Raw genomic sequence first — 18,060 nt, 5'->3', positions numbered from 1 at the left:
AAGAAAGGCCAAGTTGAATTTCTTAATCCACCCCAAACAATGAGTTCTGAAGTGCGGGTTTATGGTTGGAAAGTGACTGGGTAAAAATAGCATGGACTGACTCAACAAATCAGCCTCCCCAGGCTCCCGAAGCCGCTGATGCGTGCGGACTCTGCTGACAGACCCCGTGCTTGGCTGATCAGAGGCTGCCCTGCTTCAGGAAGGCGCTTCACCAGGAGAACGCAGTCCCACAGCAGAACCTCCTGTCTGGGTTCCCTGTTCTCTCCATACTCAATTCCAGAAGCTTCCCGTCCAGGCTCAGCAGTGTCTTTTGGGGGACGTGACTTGGAGGGAGGCCCCCTGGCTGCTTTTGCTGTTGGGTTTAGATGGTCTCTACATCTGGGGCCATGGCAGCAGCATTGTTCACGTGAGGTTTACACAGTCACTTACCTGACAGGAGGGGGACTGCTCTGCCTCAGGCTACCTCCCTTGCCGCAAAGGGTTGATTGAAATTTTGAATTTGTGATCTTGCATCCTTGTGTATCTCTAAGGCTGATCTTCCTTTTTCGGGATTCCTCTAGCTCTAAAGCTCTGAGAATGCAAACTGGCTCCTGAGAGACTCATTCCACTAGACTTGAGATTTTTTCCAAGCTGCTCAGATACCCAAAGTGCCTGCCATTTGCCTTGGACTTCCAAGATGTACTTGGCAAGGGGAGATGGGGAAAATGTAGCACAAATACAATTAGATAAATGACAGGAAAAAGAAACCAGATGAGAGAAACTCCCAGCTGATTGTTTGCTTTTGCTTTAAAAATCCATCTGGAAACCCAGAAAACCACCTTGTGGTGAAGTAGGAGGAAGGCAGGAGTCTCTTGATGGATTTGCCTTAAGAAAAAGATGATTAAAATGGGTAACCCTGGCTACCTTGAGAAGAATCTTAAACTTGAGGTCATGGCAAAATGCCTTAAATCTGATCTGCCTTGCCAGAAAATGAGTATTTGCTATGAGGAAGTTAGTTAATCCCTTTAGAAATGTTTTTAATTTAAAAGCAATACATGTCCATTTTGAAAAGATAGACCAGTATTTTAAAAAAATACACATTTTCTTCTAGTTGCATTTGTGTGTGTGTGTGTGTCCACACAAATAAATACATAATAACATTAATATATATTGGACATATTGATAATCATGCCTTATGATTACAGTATTTATGTTTTAGTATATTAATTTATTTCTGTGATTGCAAAAATACATATTTCGAATAGCATAAAGAAGAAATTGAAAATAATCTGTAATTCCACTATAGGATGAGCTGGTCTCCAAAGATGACCTCCTAAGGAGCCACGCCTCCTGGAATTCACACCCAGGTGGTGCCATCCCCACTCCTGGAATTTGGGCAGGCTTGTGGCTTGTTTTTGATGAATAGGTTATAGTGGAAGTGATAGAGCCTGACTTCTGAGGCTCAGTCCTCAGGTGCTCTGTGCAGTTTCAGCTGGGTCCCTTGGCAAGCTCCCTTTTGGAATCCAGCTGCCCTGCTGGGAGAAGCCAAAGCCCCGGGGGAGCCCACACGAAAGTGCCTGGCTGACAGCCCTGGTTGAGCTTTTTGCCGACAGCCAGCGTCACCTGCTGGCAATATGTGGGGTGTGGCTGTCCAGCCTGGCCGAGCCTTTGGGAGACTGCAGCCTTGGCCGCTGTTTCCTGGTATCCACATGGGGGACCGACCCCAGGTGAGGACTGCCCAGCTGAGCTGAGCTGATCCAGACCCATGGGGGGATCATCATACACTGTATTAAGCCACTAAATGTTGGGCTGGTTTGTTATGCAGCTATAGATAACTGGCACGGGCTGTGGGCTGATTTCAAGGTAAAGCTGTTTAGAGGGAGCACGATGAGGCTAAAGAGCTCAGACTCTAGGGCCAACAGGTCTGGCATGCATTCCTGCTTGGTCACTCTCCAGCCGTGTTGACTGACCTTGGGCAAGTTATTTGGCTACTATAAACCTTTGTTTCCTACATTTGTTAAATGGAAATTTGGAGTTACAGAAGTATTCCAGCGTCTGGCACTTGGTAGGTACTAAGTAAGTGTTAGAATATTTAGTAGTTTGGGGAATGGGAATAAGGAAGCATTGGAAGCAGCTGAGGCAGCAGCAGAGGCTGTGTAATGAAAATCCTACTAAATTTGCATTTTTTTTGCTGCTGTGAACGATGTCATTCATTTCTGAACCTCCTCCATATTTAGCATAGTACTGGGCACACAGTAGGGACTTTATGGCCTGCTTGACTTGGCGTGGCTGAAGTCAACACAGTGTGTATATCTTGTGTGCCTGAATATACCTGCTATTCTCAGAACAAGCACCTGGGTTATGAGCTGGGGAAAAAGGCCACCCCTCTTCAGTCACAAGGAGGCAGGGCTGGGAGGAGGGGTCTTGGAGACCCTTTGTCTTTTATAGTCTGGGAAGACTAATGCCCAGAGGGGAAGTGGCTTGTCCAAGGCCGGACACAGTGGCAGAGTCAGGCCGGTCAACCAGGGCTCTAACCCAGTGCACTGCCCACTCATATTTGCCCAGGGTCCCTAAATTCACATTTTATTAAATAAGGCAGAGCACATTGTATTACTTGTTTTAAAAAACAAGGGATCAAAATTCATATCGCCAGTAATGGGACAAATTGACATGCCTTGCTCCTGATATGATAGAGTGAGAAGAACCCAGCATCACTTCTGTGCTGTTCTTGACAGAGATGTGTAACCTGAATCTAATCAGGAGGAACCATTAGCAAACCCAAAAAGGGGGAAATTTTACTCAATAATTGGGCTGTGATCCTCAAATTGTCCCAGGTCTTGGAAGATGAGGAAAGCCTGAGGAAATATTTCAGATTAAAAAGATGTGACAATCATGCCATCCTAGAGCAGAAATTTTGTTTTTGTCTTTGGACAATTGATACATTTTGAATGGGACTGTAGATTAAATGGGAGTGATGTATTAATGTTAGTTTCCTGGGTTTGATGGTTGTACTATTATTATGAGAGTGTCCTTGTTTCATAGCAAGTACATACTGAAATATTTAGAGGTTACATCTTTTTTTTTCTTTCATCTGCAATTATGTCAATTTGGCATTATATTTTATGTCTTTTATTAAAACAAATAACTTAAACTTTAATTAAAAACTAGAAACTGAATTAAATGAAATTAAAATTTAATTAAAATGGGGAAATGAATCAATCAGTGCTTAAGCATAGTTTGGTAGAATCTTTTTAATTGTGTCTGTGACGGGAACAGGTTATAAAGAGGGTTTCTAATGAAACTTGGAGTCTGGACGCCCAGCACAGGGGCCAGTCTTGACTTTTCCATGTTCTTGGGTAATCTTATTAGCGTCATAGTAGGAGGGGCTCCTCTTATCCTGGTAAACAGGGATAAAAGCAATGAAACGTAGACTGTACCTTCGGTGGGAGAAAACTATAAAATGGGAGTAATAAACCCTACTTGTGAGGATTAAATGAGGTAAAATATGAAAAATTCCCTAGTTTATCACCTAGTTTCCAGGTGTATGGGAACCATATTATTTTACAGATGATGATAAATAATTCATTTTTTTAACGTAGCATGAAAATCAAAATAAAATGACATTTTTTCAGGAGGCCTGATTCAGGAGGCAGGAAACCGCAAGAGGCTTTTGACCACTGGCCATTCAGTTTGCAAACGGTCACAGGGTAACAGGTGTTCCTCCTGAAAAGACTAAAACCTTTTAATCTTTAAGAAAGAAGAAAAGATATATTTTCTCCTGCTTCAAAAGGTAAGGGGATGGGTAGTTCTTCCCATAAAAATCTCAGAGAGGCATTTCTGGGTTCATAAAGTGGAGAAACTAGTTTTTCTCCTTGCAAGTTACTGTCATGTGAATTTCTGGGCACAAGGGTGATATGGGGCCTCTCCTTCCCAGCTTAGGGAAGAGCTGGGTGTGTCCCGGAGGGCAGGCCTCCTCCCCAGAGGAGAAGTTGGCTGTTCTCTGCCCGATCCACCCTCGCTCCTGGTGTGAGCAGCTCGGCAGTGCCTGCTCACTCATGGTTGCAGGTCTTTCTGCTGTGTTCCGTCCGCTAGAGAGGAGGCTGGAGGCCCACAGCCTGGGGTCTGAGGAGGGTGGTGGGCTGTGAGACCCTGTTTGAGAAGGACGAGCCTGCTGGATAAAGGGGCCTCGAGCAGATCAGCCTTAGGAAAGAGGGACGGATCCATTGTTCCCTCCAGGAAGAGCTGCTACTGAAATACAGAAACCTTTTTATTAGTGACGTGACAAGAGTGGCCGGGGTGCTGGGACCTTGAGAGCAGAACTGCCTGTGCTGGCTTAGTGTCGTTGTCAGTGTGGGTCAGCCTCCTGCGCAAGCAGACAGCCAGGCAACGTGCAGGAAATGTGCTCTCAGTGTTGGAATGGAGCTAGGCGCCGGCCACACAAGAGGCTCACCACCGGAAACAATGCTAGGAGATGTCAGCCATCCTCGAGGGAGTGCCCCCGAGTGAGGCATCCTGCTCACAGAACTCCCATGAGCATTACAGAGGCAGTTTGGGGATGTGGCCCAGCTCGCTGGGGTCTGGCTGTCTCTGGCTTAGCTCACCTTACTAGTGACCAGGCCTGGATTCGAGGAGACATGTGGGGACATAGGGCAAGGAGCCAGGCAGGGAGAGAGATGTGAGGCAGGCGACGAAGGGTGAGAGTCCTTTGGGATGGCAGCCCAGGACCGGCAGGGGCAGGTCTCAGTGGCTGGCCAGCTCGGAGCAGGTGAGGGCTGAACAGAGATCTGGAAGGCGAGCAGCAAGAACATGCTAGTGGCTTCTGCGGCGAGGGGACTTGGTGAGCCAGGAAGAGGGGTGTGCATGTGGGTCAGATGACATGGACTTAGTTCCTGTGTTGCCGTTTTTGACCGTGTGACCTTAGCAAAACCTAATCTCTTTGGGCCTCTATTTCTTCATCTGCAGAATAGGTGGAATTAATGCCTGCCTGTTGTGGAACTACTGCTAGTTGCTACTCTGTTCTCTCCTTTTTCATTTTTAGCTGAATCCCATTTATTTGGGAGTAGTATTATACCCAGTAAAAGAATACATTTCACAGCTTCCCTTGCGGCTAGATGTGGCCATGTGACTAAACTTTGTCTGGTGTGACATAAGAAATATCAAGGACCCCCCAGGAAGGTTGCTTAAACATTCTGCCTATTGCAGGGGGCAAAGAGGGCAGAGGTCCTTTTCCCTTTGACCCTTCTGTTGACTGGGATGCAACCAAGTTGGCTGGAGCATCAGTAACTATCTTGAACCATGAGGTGACCTTGAGGATGGAAACCAGATCTAGGATAGCAGAATGAAAAGGTATAAGGAGCCTGGATCCTTGACAGCTTCACAAAGTGGCCACACCATCCCTGGATAGCATAGCTACGGTCCTATGTGTGTTAAACCATTGTTAGTTTAGGTCTTTTGTTACGTGCCATTGGACCCAATCCACACAGGTGTGCCTGCCCCCTAGGTCTTTGTAAGGATTAAATGAGCTAAAGCTTGGGAAAGAGTTTTGTGAGCTGAGAATGCACTTGGAGCATTGGTGTAAAATACAAGGAATCAGCCCTGTTACTGTCATTGTCATCTGAGTAAACCAAAGGGGGAGGGCTGGTCAGGCCCAGGGGCAGAGGCATGTGTCAGGGCAGAGGACGGGAATTAGGAACTGCAAGGCATCGCGACAAAACCTTTGTTACTTTCCTGAATTCTGCACAGAATCCATAGGTATGGGGTAGGTTCAAGTGCCAGTACAGAGGGAGGAGTGGCCAGAAGATGTAAAGAGAGAGGGTGGGTGAGATTAGAAGCAGGAGCCCCCATACTTATAGTAAAGAACCTCAAAATGAGGAATTTGCAAAGTTGGGCTTTGACCTCTTGGGCAGACCTCTGCCCAAAGAGGACTGCTTTCTACAGCTGCCATCCTCAGGGGTCTGTGAAGAAAGCTTGCTAGTGAAGAGCAGGCATAGTGTCAGTGCTGGTGAACAAAGTCAGAGTGTGGCCCTAACCTAAATAGGAAGGATTGCTTACATGTTTAGGGACAAGAAATAAAGTCTGTAGCAGAGACTGGAGAGCTAAAAGCTGTGGAGAGGCCAGCAGGGACGCAGACGTCCACCTCATAGAAATGGAAGAAAGGGGACATTCTTCTTTTCAAATCTAAAATTCAGTTTCCCCTGCATCTTGAACTTCACAAAAAGTACATGAGCTAGAATTTCATACTAGCAATGGAAGTGAGGGGAAAATTGAGACCAGGTGTTTTATGTGTCCTCCTCTTATATATGTCCCTAAAGGTTTTTAGCCAAGTTCGAAATAAATTCTGTTCTACCCTAAAGGATGTGATTTATACCAAGTCACAGAAGGTGCTAAGGGTGAGGGAGGAGACTCATGTTACACCGTCGCTGAAGCAAAAACCATGTTTTTTCGTCATACTTTGTCCACAAAACAGGAGCTGATAGTTGTAAAAAATGTTACGGCTGAGCCGTAGCTAACATTCCATGCTTAATTCTGAGAAGGGTGAGTGGGGCTTGAAGAAAGAATTTGTTGTGTAGCTAACACATAACACCGACTGTGGTCATTAATTCCAACCTCTTGGCCCCAAAGCCTTTCACCAGAGCTGCTAACAGATTCTGTAAATCACTCTCCGAGCCCTGTTTCTTTTCCCTTACCTTCCTCCCTCGGGGGAGGGGGCCGCTGCGCATGTGGAAAACATCGATTATCTTGGAGGGCTTCCTGACTGAGCAGAGCCTGCGGACCTGAGGGCTGCCTGTATCCGGCCTCCAGGGACCTGGAAGGCAGGGAGGCCTGGGGCTGAGGAGCAAGCGTGGGCCTTCAGGACTTCCCTTCAGCTTACTTTTGTGGTGTGAAACTTTGAGACTTTTTTTCCTGAAACTTCTCCATTGGCCCCTGCTCAGTGAAATGGAACCCCAATAGCCTTCAAGTTCCTTGAGGATGGGATCTTGAAGGAGTGGGCTGTGGGAAGTGGGGCCCCCCTTCTCTTCCCTGGAAGCCCCAGTCACTGCCCGAGGTGCTCTGGAGCTGTCTGGTCTTTTCGCCTTTGATGTGGCAGGATTTCTTGTTTTTAAGATAGTGGAATTTGAAAAGGGACTTCAGAGATATCTGAAGGCTTTTCTCAGAAACCTGTATGAGGCAAATCAGTGTTTGCTCTGAACTCTGATGCTTCTTTGCCAGGTTGTCCTAGACAAGTCACCCAAACTCTTTGAGCCTCAGCGTCCTCACTTGAAGACGGGAGGTCCTTGTACCCACCTGGCAGAGCGTAGTGGAGGCTCATGTGCTGAGTCTGTAATTGTCAAGCCCCAGCCCGGGCCTGGCACAGACACCCTCTCCCTGCTCTGAGGGAGGGAGTATTTGGCTGACCAGGCTGGAGGAGCCCGAGGAATCTGAGCCCTTGGGCCCTTGGCATGTTTCACTGTGTTCCTCTGTGCCAGCTATTCCCATAGTTAGCCAGCTGTCCTGCAGCTGGGCCTTAGATGGCGAAGAGAATGGAGAAGGAGCTCTGAAGGATGGGGAAGAGCCCAGCTGAGACAAGGTCACCCCCTGTTGGATGTGAAACCACCCCAGCCCATTCCATCCTGGGACCCCTTGGGGACACAGCTTGGATCTGTACAATGCAAAGGCAGGCCCTCCGTCACGCAGGGCCAGAGGCCCTCCTGTGGGAGAAACCAGGCTTGGAGTGGCTGGCGTGGCACATTGGCTGTCTCCTCCTGGTCACGAGCCTCTTACCCTTAGAGGAAGTGTCCACCCCCTTCAGTTGCCCTTTGGCTCCTGGAGGCCAGAGGTGCTGCTGAGCAGCAATCACCAAGCTGCAGAGGACGATAAAACAGGTGGCAGATTGCTGCAGCTTGGCCAAGCGGACAATGAGAAGTCGCGCTCCCTTTCCAGGCAGCTGCTTCCGGGTCTTCGGCCCCATGACACCCTGCATAGCTTGGGGTTGTCATAATTTCCCTTCCTCCCCAAACCCCCTCCCGCTTAGTGGAAAGCTTGGGTTCTGAAGTGAGAGCTCTCTGACGTGTTATAAATATTTATCTCCGGGAAGCTCTGATGTTCCTTTAAAGCAGAAAGGGAGAGAAGGCACTTGCATGGTTAATCTGCCCAGGATGGTGGGCCCAGTGCTTACCTAAGCATGTCTTATCTTTCCATCGTTTCCTGACCTATTTTGTTTTGTGTGTGGTAAGTTGTGTCTACCAGGAATTGTTCCTGTTTGCGGATAGGAGAAAGGAAGGGAGAGGAAAGGAGGTTTTTTTTTATCCTTTTGTTTGTTTTGGGGTATCATTAATTAGTCACTCTGGGTTGTAATTCCATCCATGGTCAGATGACATGCCTTGTGCCTAATTTAACTGGAGGCTGACGATGAGCTGTCCCAAGCCTGTTTCCACCGGGGAGTGTTGACTTGGGAGCCTCCCAGCTGGTGCTAAGGCTGTGGGCGTTGCCTTCTGCAGTGCAGTGTGCAGAGGTGCCTGCCCTGCAGCTGGAACCTCCTCAGTGCCATCCAGGCCAAGGTGGGGATGATAATAATGGCATCTTGAAGCTCTTGAAAGCACATCTGGAGACAGCACATGGGATCTTGTCTTTATTTTCCCAACTTGTTAGAATCGAGCAGCACCATTGGGTTAGCCTGAAACTGGCGCGTGAGAGGATGTGGCGCGCAGATCTGCCCCCTTGTGAAGATGGTACCACATTTTTACTTCATCCCCTGGAGTTGAAGTTCAGGTGGAAGTATGTCCAGACCAGAGAGCCCACCTACATCCTGAGCATCTTTTCGCAGTTTGAGTTGACATACTTCAGTGGGTCCTATCTTGTGGTCACACATGCATATTTTTCTGGTTTGGGGTTTCATCCAGGACCCCTGAACCACCTTCCTGTAACTTGTAGGCAGCAGTTCTTTCGTTTCCTGAAATATCCAGGTCAGCTTGCCTGCTCTCTTGCCAAACTGTCGCCCTCTGTGGAAACCAGCGCTTAAGGCTCCAACTGCAGACCCATGAGGTGGAAATGCTGGAAGCTCTTCTAGGTTCCATCATCTACCAAGAGGCCTGGGCAGCCAGCATCATGGAGTTGAACTCCTCGGAAGAGGATGACCAGCCAGAAATGTGTTCCTCAGACACCAGGTGCACACACAGGCCTTTCTCCAACACATGAGCCAAGCTTCCTTCTACCTGCGAGAATGACACAGGCACACACTGACACTTCAGTTCTTGTTTTGTGATTTAAATACGTACATGAGAAGATTTTAAGTCTGAGTGGCTGGTTGGAATGCCCCTCACACAGCTAACTGGATGTAGCAGCAAACATTCCCAGGAGTGCACCTGTCTGACTAGAGCAGAGGACGCTGGGCAGTAGGGCAGACGGTGTTTGACTCCTGGTTGCTGTGGCCTCACACCAGGCACTGAGCTTGCGTCTCCATGGGTGGCTCCTGGAAGCTAAGTAAGGTTCCTGCCTCCCTTTGAATTTAGCACAGCTCAAGGCCTTGTCTTAGAGGAATGTGAAGTTGTTGTTGTTGTTGTTTTAAACACTGCCTGATGTTTATATGAGAATATGGAGAGCCATTTTCTCATCTCCAAAATCTGTCTATAAAGTGTGTGGATCGTGAAAGTCTCTTTCTTTTCTTTAGTTACTGCTTATCAGCCTTCAGGTTTACATTTTCATGGGATGATATGCTGATCCTCTGTGAGCTAATTGTGTCGGGCGCCTGGCAAGTGTTATGCGCAACCCTTTGGGCCATTACACAGTGTCTTCTGCTCCCTAGGAGTTCCTGGTCCATGTGGGGGGAGAGCTAATTATTATGAGAGCATTGGCTAGAGAGTCAGAAGACCTGAGCTCTGGGATCAGCTTTGCCACTCAGCCTGACTGTGTGGTCCCTGACAAGTCCCTCTTCTTCTTTGGTCCTCACTTTCCCCATCTGTGCAATGAGCATATTGGCCTCAGTTAATTATCAGGTTCTCTTGTCAAATCCATTATCCTAGATCATTCTGTCCTTTACCTTTCTGCTATCTTCCCATGGGATTCTGACCTAGTAGACATTCAACCAGCTTTAGGTGTCAGCCATTGATTTGAGTTTTGTAGCTGACTAGTCCTCCTTTTTCTCAGACATTCTTTCCCATGCTTTGTAGATTTCATCTCCTCTTTGCTTTGGGGGCAATTATCTCATCTGCTTATTCCTTACATTTCAGTGGTCCTACTGCTATCATTATGGCTGTCCTCCAACCAGCATCCTCTCTGGGCCATCACTGTGGCTTCCACATCCGCATATCAGCCTTGTTTCATCCTCAGAACAGTCTTTCAGTGTTATATGTAAAACCCTCCGGATGGGAGGGAAGGTCTAGCTCAGTGGTAGAGCACATGCCTAGCATTCATGAGGTCCTGGGTTCAATCCCCAGTACCCCCATTAATTAATTAATTAATTAATTAATTAACCTGATTACCTCCCCCACCCAAAAACCCCCTCCGAGTGTAGTTCTCACAAAGAGATGACTGTATCAAGGACCAGGGGCCAGAAGAACAGGGCCCTTTTAAAAAATCTCATCCTAATGAATTCCAGCATTCCTGGTAAGCGTCTTCCTCTTTTCATCACTGACATTTACAACTTGGCATCTTATTTCATAATTACATAAAAGGATAGCCGTCTGGACAGACGCCTGCATGACAGTGCAGGCTGTACTGGGAGCAGTTGGCCTCCCTGAATAGAAGGGAGTGTCCTCCTGCCTCAGCTTCAGAGGTGACAGCAGGGTCAGTCCTTTCACAGTGGTGTGAAGGGGTCACCTCGTGCTGGAGCTGCTGCCTCTCTCCTTCCTAATCGGTTAACCTCATTTGAAGTCCCTCTTGAAAGAAGTGTTACCGATTTTAAGAAACCTTTCCTGAAAGGTGCTTTACAAATGAGGAGTTACAAAAAATATTAAAGCATCTCAAATTCCTGTGTCTCAGGGCTGTGGATGACCTTCCCAAATTCTCTTCCAGCCAGTCCCTAAAGGGCAGGGAAAGTGCTCAGATTTATTGAGGGGCTTATGAAGACAAGGCCAGGGCTCTGCCCAAATGCAGGAAGAGACATCTGATGTCCTTGAGCTCGGCGCTCTGCCCAGGGCCTGTCCAGCAGGCCAGGGAAGGAGGCTGCTCCTGGCAGATGAAGTAGGATTTAGAGGATCTTGAAAGACCAGAGAGTACACATAGCACGTGGTAGGCTTTCAAGGAAGAATGACTGATTGACAGACTGAATGGCCCCTCTATCAGGAAGTTCTTTAATTATAGTGAAATTACCATTTACTTCCCCGTAATTCCCATTCAGCCAGGTTGTTGCCCTGCTGTTTGTCTATCAAGGTCTTGGGCTCTTCCGTGTGCTCCCAGGCCCCCTGTGTAGGTGGTATTGGAGCGGAGATCTGCCTCCCCGGAGCTCCTCTCTGCCCAGAAGCAGACTCAGGGTGTACTGGGAAGAGATGCTGGCCTTTCAAGTCCAACAGACCTGGGTTTACATCCCAGCTCTGACATTTGTTTGTTGTGGGACCTTGGACTATTGTTTTTCACCTTTCTAAGCCTCTATTTTTTCATCCAAACATGGGAATAACTTCATTTAACATTTTGGGTGGTTACGAGAAGTAAGCTATTGCCCGTGTAATAGTGCTGGACACTTAAAAACCACTCAGAGAAGAGGTGCTTCTGTGTGGCCATTGTTGATATTATCGGAAGTACTTCCAGGGCCATGAGGATGCAATTTCCCTTTCTTTCATAGCTCTGATGATGCCACAAAACTGCCACCATACACCCCTGAGAACTCCCATCTCCAAGTCAAACACCCTTGTCCTCTCCTTGCTGCTATGATGGGGTTGCTCTGCTCCAGATGATGGTGCCATTCTGTCCCTGTCTCGTGAGGGCTCTGCTGTACTTTGTGAAGAGCTGCCTGAGACCCTGGATGTGGGAGCTCGGGGTACAGGAGGTGGACAGAAAGGAGAGAGATGGCTGGAGCCCGGTGTGTGCGGTGGGGCTTCCCCATCATGACTTCTTGATGCTGCAACTCTTATGCCTGGGCATTTTCCCCTGGGACACAGTGTCCTTCCCTAAGGTCACCATCAGTTTCCTTCCCTAAGGTCTCCATCAGGTTCCTTCCCTCTGTTCCCCAGGGCCACCTGAGAGCAGCAGGGGCACTGAGACTCCAGCCTGCGGCCTCTCTTCTCCTTCCTGGTTTAAGGCAGCTCCCTGGGAGACAGCCACGTCACCGCAGGGCTTTCGACCTCCAGGCTCTCAGATCATCACCGTTCCTGATTTCTGGGTGGTGGTCATCCTGAGTGTTGTCTTCAGTGCAGGAGGGAGGGCGGCAGTTCTACTCACATTTACGTGTGGGGTGGGCCGTGTGAAGGCAGGCCGGCTGCCGGGTCACCCTGGCCTGGGGGCCCATCCTCCTGTACCTGCTCCTGCCGGGGCCAGAGAGCAGCCTGCTGCCCTCTCCCTGTCCTCCGGCCCAGGCAGCTGGAGTCTCACCTACTGGCACTTACTTTTTTCAGAAAACTCATATGGGATGCCAACTCGTGTTTTGGTTCTGTGTCACAAAGGAAAATATAACAGGAACAAATGAAACAGTTTTTCTTGAATCGTAAGCTGTGATTTCTTCATACACTAATTTACAGGATGGCTATTGAGCTCCACAAACGTTCCTGAGTGTTTTCTGAATGCCATGCCCTGCACTGTGAGTGGATGGAGGCTGAGATGCCAAAGATGGGGTCCCTGTCTTCAGGGGGCTTCCATGGTAGCATCCCAGCATCATGCCCCATGGCTGGGCCAGCGTGAAAGGCTGGTGGAGAGCCACAGATGGAGCCCAGAGCTCTGGATGGGTGGTAGTGTGACTTCACCCCTCCTCCCTGCCAAGCCCCCCGTTTCTGTCATGTCTTCCTTGACTGCCTTAGGCTCAGTCGAGTCCCCTGCGCTGCAGACCCAGGATTCCTGTAGCATATGCAGCCTGGGTGTGTGAGATATGTCTCCCCGTTACCTGGTCTTCTCGGCGTCACAGCCTCACGCGGCACATCGTGTTATCTGCGCTTTAACAAATGAGACAACTGAGGTTTAGAGAACTAAGATAATTTCCCCAGGGTCACAGAATTAATCAGCAGCAGAACTGGTGTCTGCATTCACGTGATCTGATTCCCAGGCGAGAGCTACCCTTAGTATTTACTCTCTCTTGTCATAACCCCGAGCAGCCCCTCTTCTAGTTCAGGTCAGCACTAGGTACCCCCTCTCTGGTTGCAGTTACCTGGTGTCTCCCCCTGAGGGCGGGGTCCTGGCAGCCTGATGTCTGGTCCTCTGCTAGCACCGCCCACCCAGGAGCTCAAACAGGCTTTGGGTGAAGGATGGAGAATGAACTTTGCTCCTCTCTCCTCCCTTTCTCACCCCTGAGTCACCTGGAGGCAGTGGAAGCAAATAGCTCTTATGAGCCAGGTAATTGTGAGGCTCAGTCTGTCTAATTATAGCTCAGTTAGTCTTCCAGACAATGGATTAAAACAAAACAGCATCTGGGGTCTTTCAGCTGTTTCTCTGTGGGTCAGCATATCCTAACTTGACACATACCCAGGCCTGCAGAACGTACTGATCAGGGCCTGAAGCAATAATGGTTTTTACTTCTCTTTCCCTTGGGGGAGATTTACTACTTGTGCCCCAAAGAGAAACATCTGTGTGCTTTGAGTTTTAAAGGGTATCCGTGTACCATAGCATCCAAATCAGATACTTTGGGGGATTAAGTGGTGCTCTGTTGACCATTACACCAGGACAGTGACCTAAACTGGAAGATCTGGTCGCCTAGTTTTACAGGAAATGTGTCTGCAATTGGAAGGAAAGCTATGGGGCGATTGTTGATGAAGACTTCTAGGGAGTGGGGGGTTGCTGGGAGACGAAGGGGCTTTGTTTCCAGTGGCATCTATGCATTATTGGGTGACAGCAAGAATAATCCAGCACCCTTTTCTGCAGATTCCACTTCATTTTCTAACAGTGGCTGAGCCTCCCAGGATGAGTGTCTGTCTCATTGTTGTCCTTTTCTTTCCTCCAGAGATCCTGCGGATAATTCAGCTGGACCTAGACCTAAAGTATAAGACCAACATCCGGGAATTGTTTGAGGAGTTTGACAACTTCCTGCCAGGCGCCGTCATCGGCATCGCGAGGGAGATGCAGCCCGTGTACAGGTATGTGGCGGCTGCAGGCGGGCGGCCTCTAGGACCCCCTCCCCCCTTACCACTCTCCCCCACCACCCTCGTTACATTGAGAGTTATTGCTCTGCAGCCTTTCTGCCCTGAGTGTCTCAGGGACACATCTGTACTAGTTGCTTACAGTTAAGAGTATGGGCAGGTGGGTCTGCACCGAAACTGTAGGTGCTACCTCATTCATTTGGGGGAGTTTGTGACATTTTTTCTTGTGGAAAGCTCCGCCATTTGGGTTGTTGGTTCTGGTTCGGCTCAGAATTTTAAAATCTTGGGCTTTGTCTTACAGAGGAGGTGTCAAGGTATAGCTTTATATGGCTAGTCTGGTGATGAGCTAGGTTTCTTGGCGCTTGAGTCACCAGCGACCCCTTCTCTATGTAAGTGGAGTGCATTTATGAGTGTCTTTCAGGGAGGGGGAGGCAGCACAGCTTTGGAACACAGATTGGCATCACCTAGTTGAGCGAGGAGCGCATTCTAGGGCTGCTGTGTGGCCTTGTCAGGTGTGCATCGTGGAGAAACTCCGGCGCCTGAGAACCAGGAGATGCGTTCGAGAGTATTCATTATGGCATTGTTTGTAGTAGCCCAAACTGAAACAGCTTCATTGCTCACAGACAGCAGAATGGATAAATAAGATGTATTTATCCAGCTGAGTACTATATAAAGTTAAAAATGTACAGACACTGGCTTCATGCACTGATGGGCAAAACTGAACTGTACTCTTCAGGAATGTATACACAAGTGGTTAAAAAATACAAGACAACTAAGGAAATGATGATTCCCAAATGCCAACATGACAGCTCACTCTGCCGCGGGTGGAGTGGTGGTGGGAGGCGGACGTGGCTGGGGGTTGCCTCTGGAGGCTGCAGTGCTTTCATGCTCGGCTTGAGTGGCTGTACATGTGTGTGTGCTCCTTTGTGTGTAATAGATGTCTGACAATTTAAAAAAATTAAAAAGGAAAGGAAGAGCAGAAGCACCTGCCGGGTTTTGTGACTCTGGTCGTGGAGAGTTTCACGTTGCTGACTCTCCTCCTCTGGGCAGAGCCATAGCTCACCCAGAGCCTGGAGCTGGCCCGCTCTTTGTTCTCCACACAGACCCTCATGCTGGCTCCCTGTGGGCATTCTTGGAGCTAAGCCCGGTCTTTGGAGAGTTGCAGGGCACAGGCAACTAGCGACTCAAGAGCGTGCATTTCCCCTAAGAGAGAGGAGACTGACAGCCTCAGCTTGGTTGTAGTTATTTGGAAGTCCCAGATCACATAACAGGAAATTCCTGCAAGGCCTCTGAACGAGTTGATAGCTCCTGGGCCTTGTGGGCTGTTCTCCCTCACATAATCCTCTCACTAGTTGCCCTAGATCACAGAGTAGAGCCCCTTGCCCTGCCATAGAGGGGAGGGGGGAGGTTTGGGCAAACACCTGCCGCTGTACTCACAGCAGCCTCCCCGCCTCGTTCCCTTACCTTCATGCAAGGTGTCTTATGTCTGGGGTTCCTGATTTAACAAAGGGAGGAGACGGAAGGAGCACCGAGCTGAGAGTCTGAAGCCCTATGTGCAGATCCCAGCTTGGCCACCTCATGGAGCCTGGGCTCCCCAAGGTGAGAATGGGAGCAGCCGGGCTCTGAGACCTCCCTCCTCCAGCGCTGGCATTTGTGATCCCAGCGTTTCTGCATCCTCTTTCCTCATCCTGAGGCTGCCTGTTAGCTGGTGAGTTCCTCACTGCTCCGTGGGGCCAGTGCCCGGGGGTCTTTAAACCAGGCTTACTATTAAGTACAGTTAGAGCCCTGAGACCTTCAAGCTGTAGTCTGGAATCTTCTCGTGTAATAGAAATGGAAACTTGATCGCACTTAATTTGAATGGTATTGGCCAGAATTGATGTTTTCTGTAGGTCCTGGATCATACCAACAGTGAAACTTAAATCAGTTTAATTGGCCTTCTCAAAAGAAATCTCAGAAAGATTTTAGATGCAAAATGAAATTGAGTTTGTCTCACCTTCAGATTCTTTAGTTATCATTCTGTACTGTGAGAAAGGTGAGACTCTTGCGGCAGGGCTGCTGGCAGGTCCCCCAAATCTTGCTTGTGCCCTCAGAATCAACAGAAATTAAAAGGCCTTTAAGTGTTCTTCCCCCTTCCCTTCCTCTCCAGCTGAAATATTTCTAAAGGCCTCTAATAATTAAGTCTGTAAATGACGCCCTGCGCTCATCTGCGTCCCACCGGCTCTGGTGATTGCCTTTGAATATTTGCCATCTGTCTGGGCTGGGGCTGGGAACACACAGTGTGGTGCTGGCTGGGGCACACAAGAATGGACTGGGTTTTTTGCCATCTTCCACAAGAAAACCGGAGACTCCAGTGGCCCAAGAGATTGAATGTTAGTTGTCTGCCAGTTTGGAGCCTGTGCCGGGGTGTGCATGTGTTTGTGGGGAGGGGTGGGAGGAGCAGAAGAGGGAGTGAAGGCGGGGGAGTGAGGAAACAGGGCCTGAGCAGGGGCAGGCACAGTCAGCTGTCTGGTGAACAGTCCCAGCCCCATCTCCGAGGACTTGGCCATTGTAGCTTGGGCACCCCATGGCCATCTGGCCACCTCTGTGGGCACTTGCGCCTCCCTGAGTGCTCCCCGAGCACGTGGCCTCGGGACCCAACCACCACGTGGTCTCCCAGAGTGTGGACAGTGAGCCAGGCAAGGTATTTATCATCAGTGGAATCTGCTAGCATCTGTGAAAAGAAAGGAAAATTTGGAAACAAAACAGCACAAAAGCAAAACTTGAGTGATTAACGGAGCACATTTTGATCTGGAGATTCACTAAGCAGGAATAAATTTGGACCTCCTCAGCTGTGTTATTTTTATAGCCACTTGTCTAACAGTTACTGTACCTCAAAAAAGTCATGTATTAAGTCATTTTTATGGCTGTTTTCCTTTGATTGTGTGCCATGAGTGTTAGAAGCTTGAGGGATTGGGGGAGAAAGTATTTCCCACTGTCTTTTTGATAAATAGCTTTTTTTCTTTCTTTTTTTTTTTTTTTTAAACAACTGCCCCCCTCCAAACATAACACCAAAGCAACTGTGTTTTCGGGAGACTGATGGCTCATGGGATGCTGGGATGGTGAGAGGAGCCTTTTTCTCTTGGGTCCCTGTAATGTTCTCTTGAGTCAAAAAGCCATGACCTTCACCATCTGAGAACTGGGGAGCAGTGTTCATCTTGGGTGGAATGTTGTCCTTTCCGTCTTGACTCTTTTCTCTGCCTCTTTGTCAGAGAACTAGACCACTGAACAGGTCCTCTTTGGCAATGTGGTTAGTTGAGATAGTGGCCAAACGGAGAGAAGGGTCTAGGGCTTTCCCTGTAAAAATAGAGTGCTCTCCATAAATAGCCGTATTTTGCAAATATGTGTTATTCCAGGATGCGATTTGGAATTTACTTCCTCACGTATTAGAAAAGTAAAGAAAACCGTTGGACCCACTTTGTGTACAACCTGTAAAAATTGTAAAGGTGTATCAGCAGGCAGAGCAACCATGTGCAGAACATCGCACTCGGGTTATGCTCAGAAGCCGTGGGTTTCAGTGCTACCTTTCATGAATTACCCGTGTGACAACTTGCAATTAACCCTATTCTCTGAACCTCTGTGTTTTGATTCATAAATGGGAATAAATATATCTGATGCACAGAATTACTGGAAAACGCAAATGAAGTAATGCACATGGAAGTTTCCAGTGTAAAAGAGACCCTTGGTAAAGAGCGTTTCCTCCCTCTCTGTCTCCCTGAGTTGTCACACTCCTTTTTGTGCTTTTTCTTCCAGATGATTCGTTTTTCTGTGTACCTCCTCCTCTATTCCACCCCCAGCCATGTAGGGTTACTATGTAAAATACAGGACACCCAATTAAATCGAGTTTCAGATA

General features: G+C 48.5%; 1 protein-coding gene across 1 annotated transcript in view; it reads left to right on the top strand.

The window, feature by feature from the left end:
* The window catches only part of XXYLT1 (xyloside xylosyltransferase 1), a 161,900-nt gene that overhangs the window by 74,243 nt on the left and 69,597 nt on the right, over positions 1 to 18,060 (top strand). The window contains exon 3 of the mRNA XM_031681459.2: positions 14,036 to 14,168. Within this exon, the coding sequence (XP_031537319.2) occupies positions 14,036 to 14,168 (133 nt within the window). The remainder of the gene's footprint in view (positions 1 to 14,035; positions 14,169 to 18,060) is intronic.

This window comes from Vicugna pacos, chromosome 1 (genome assembly GCF_048564905.1).
Source record: "Vicugna pacos chromosome 1, VicPac4, whole genome shotgun sequence".
Taxonomy (NCBI): Eukaryota; Metazoa; Chordata; class Mammalia; order Artiodactyla; family Camelidae; genus Vicugna; species Vicugna pacos.
This window is presented reverse-complemented; position numbering and strand designations above follow the sequence as displayed.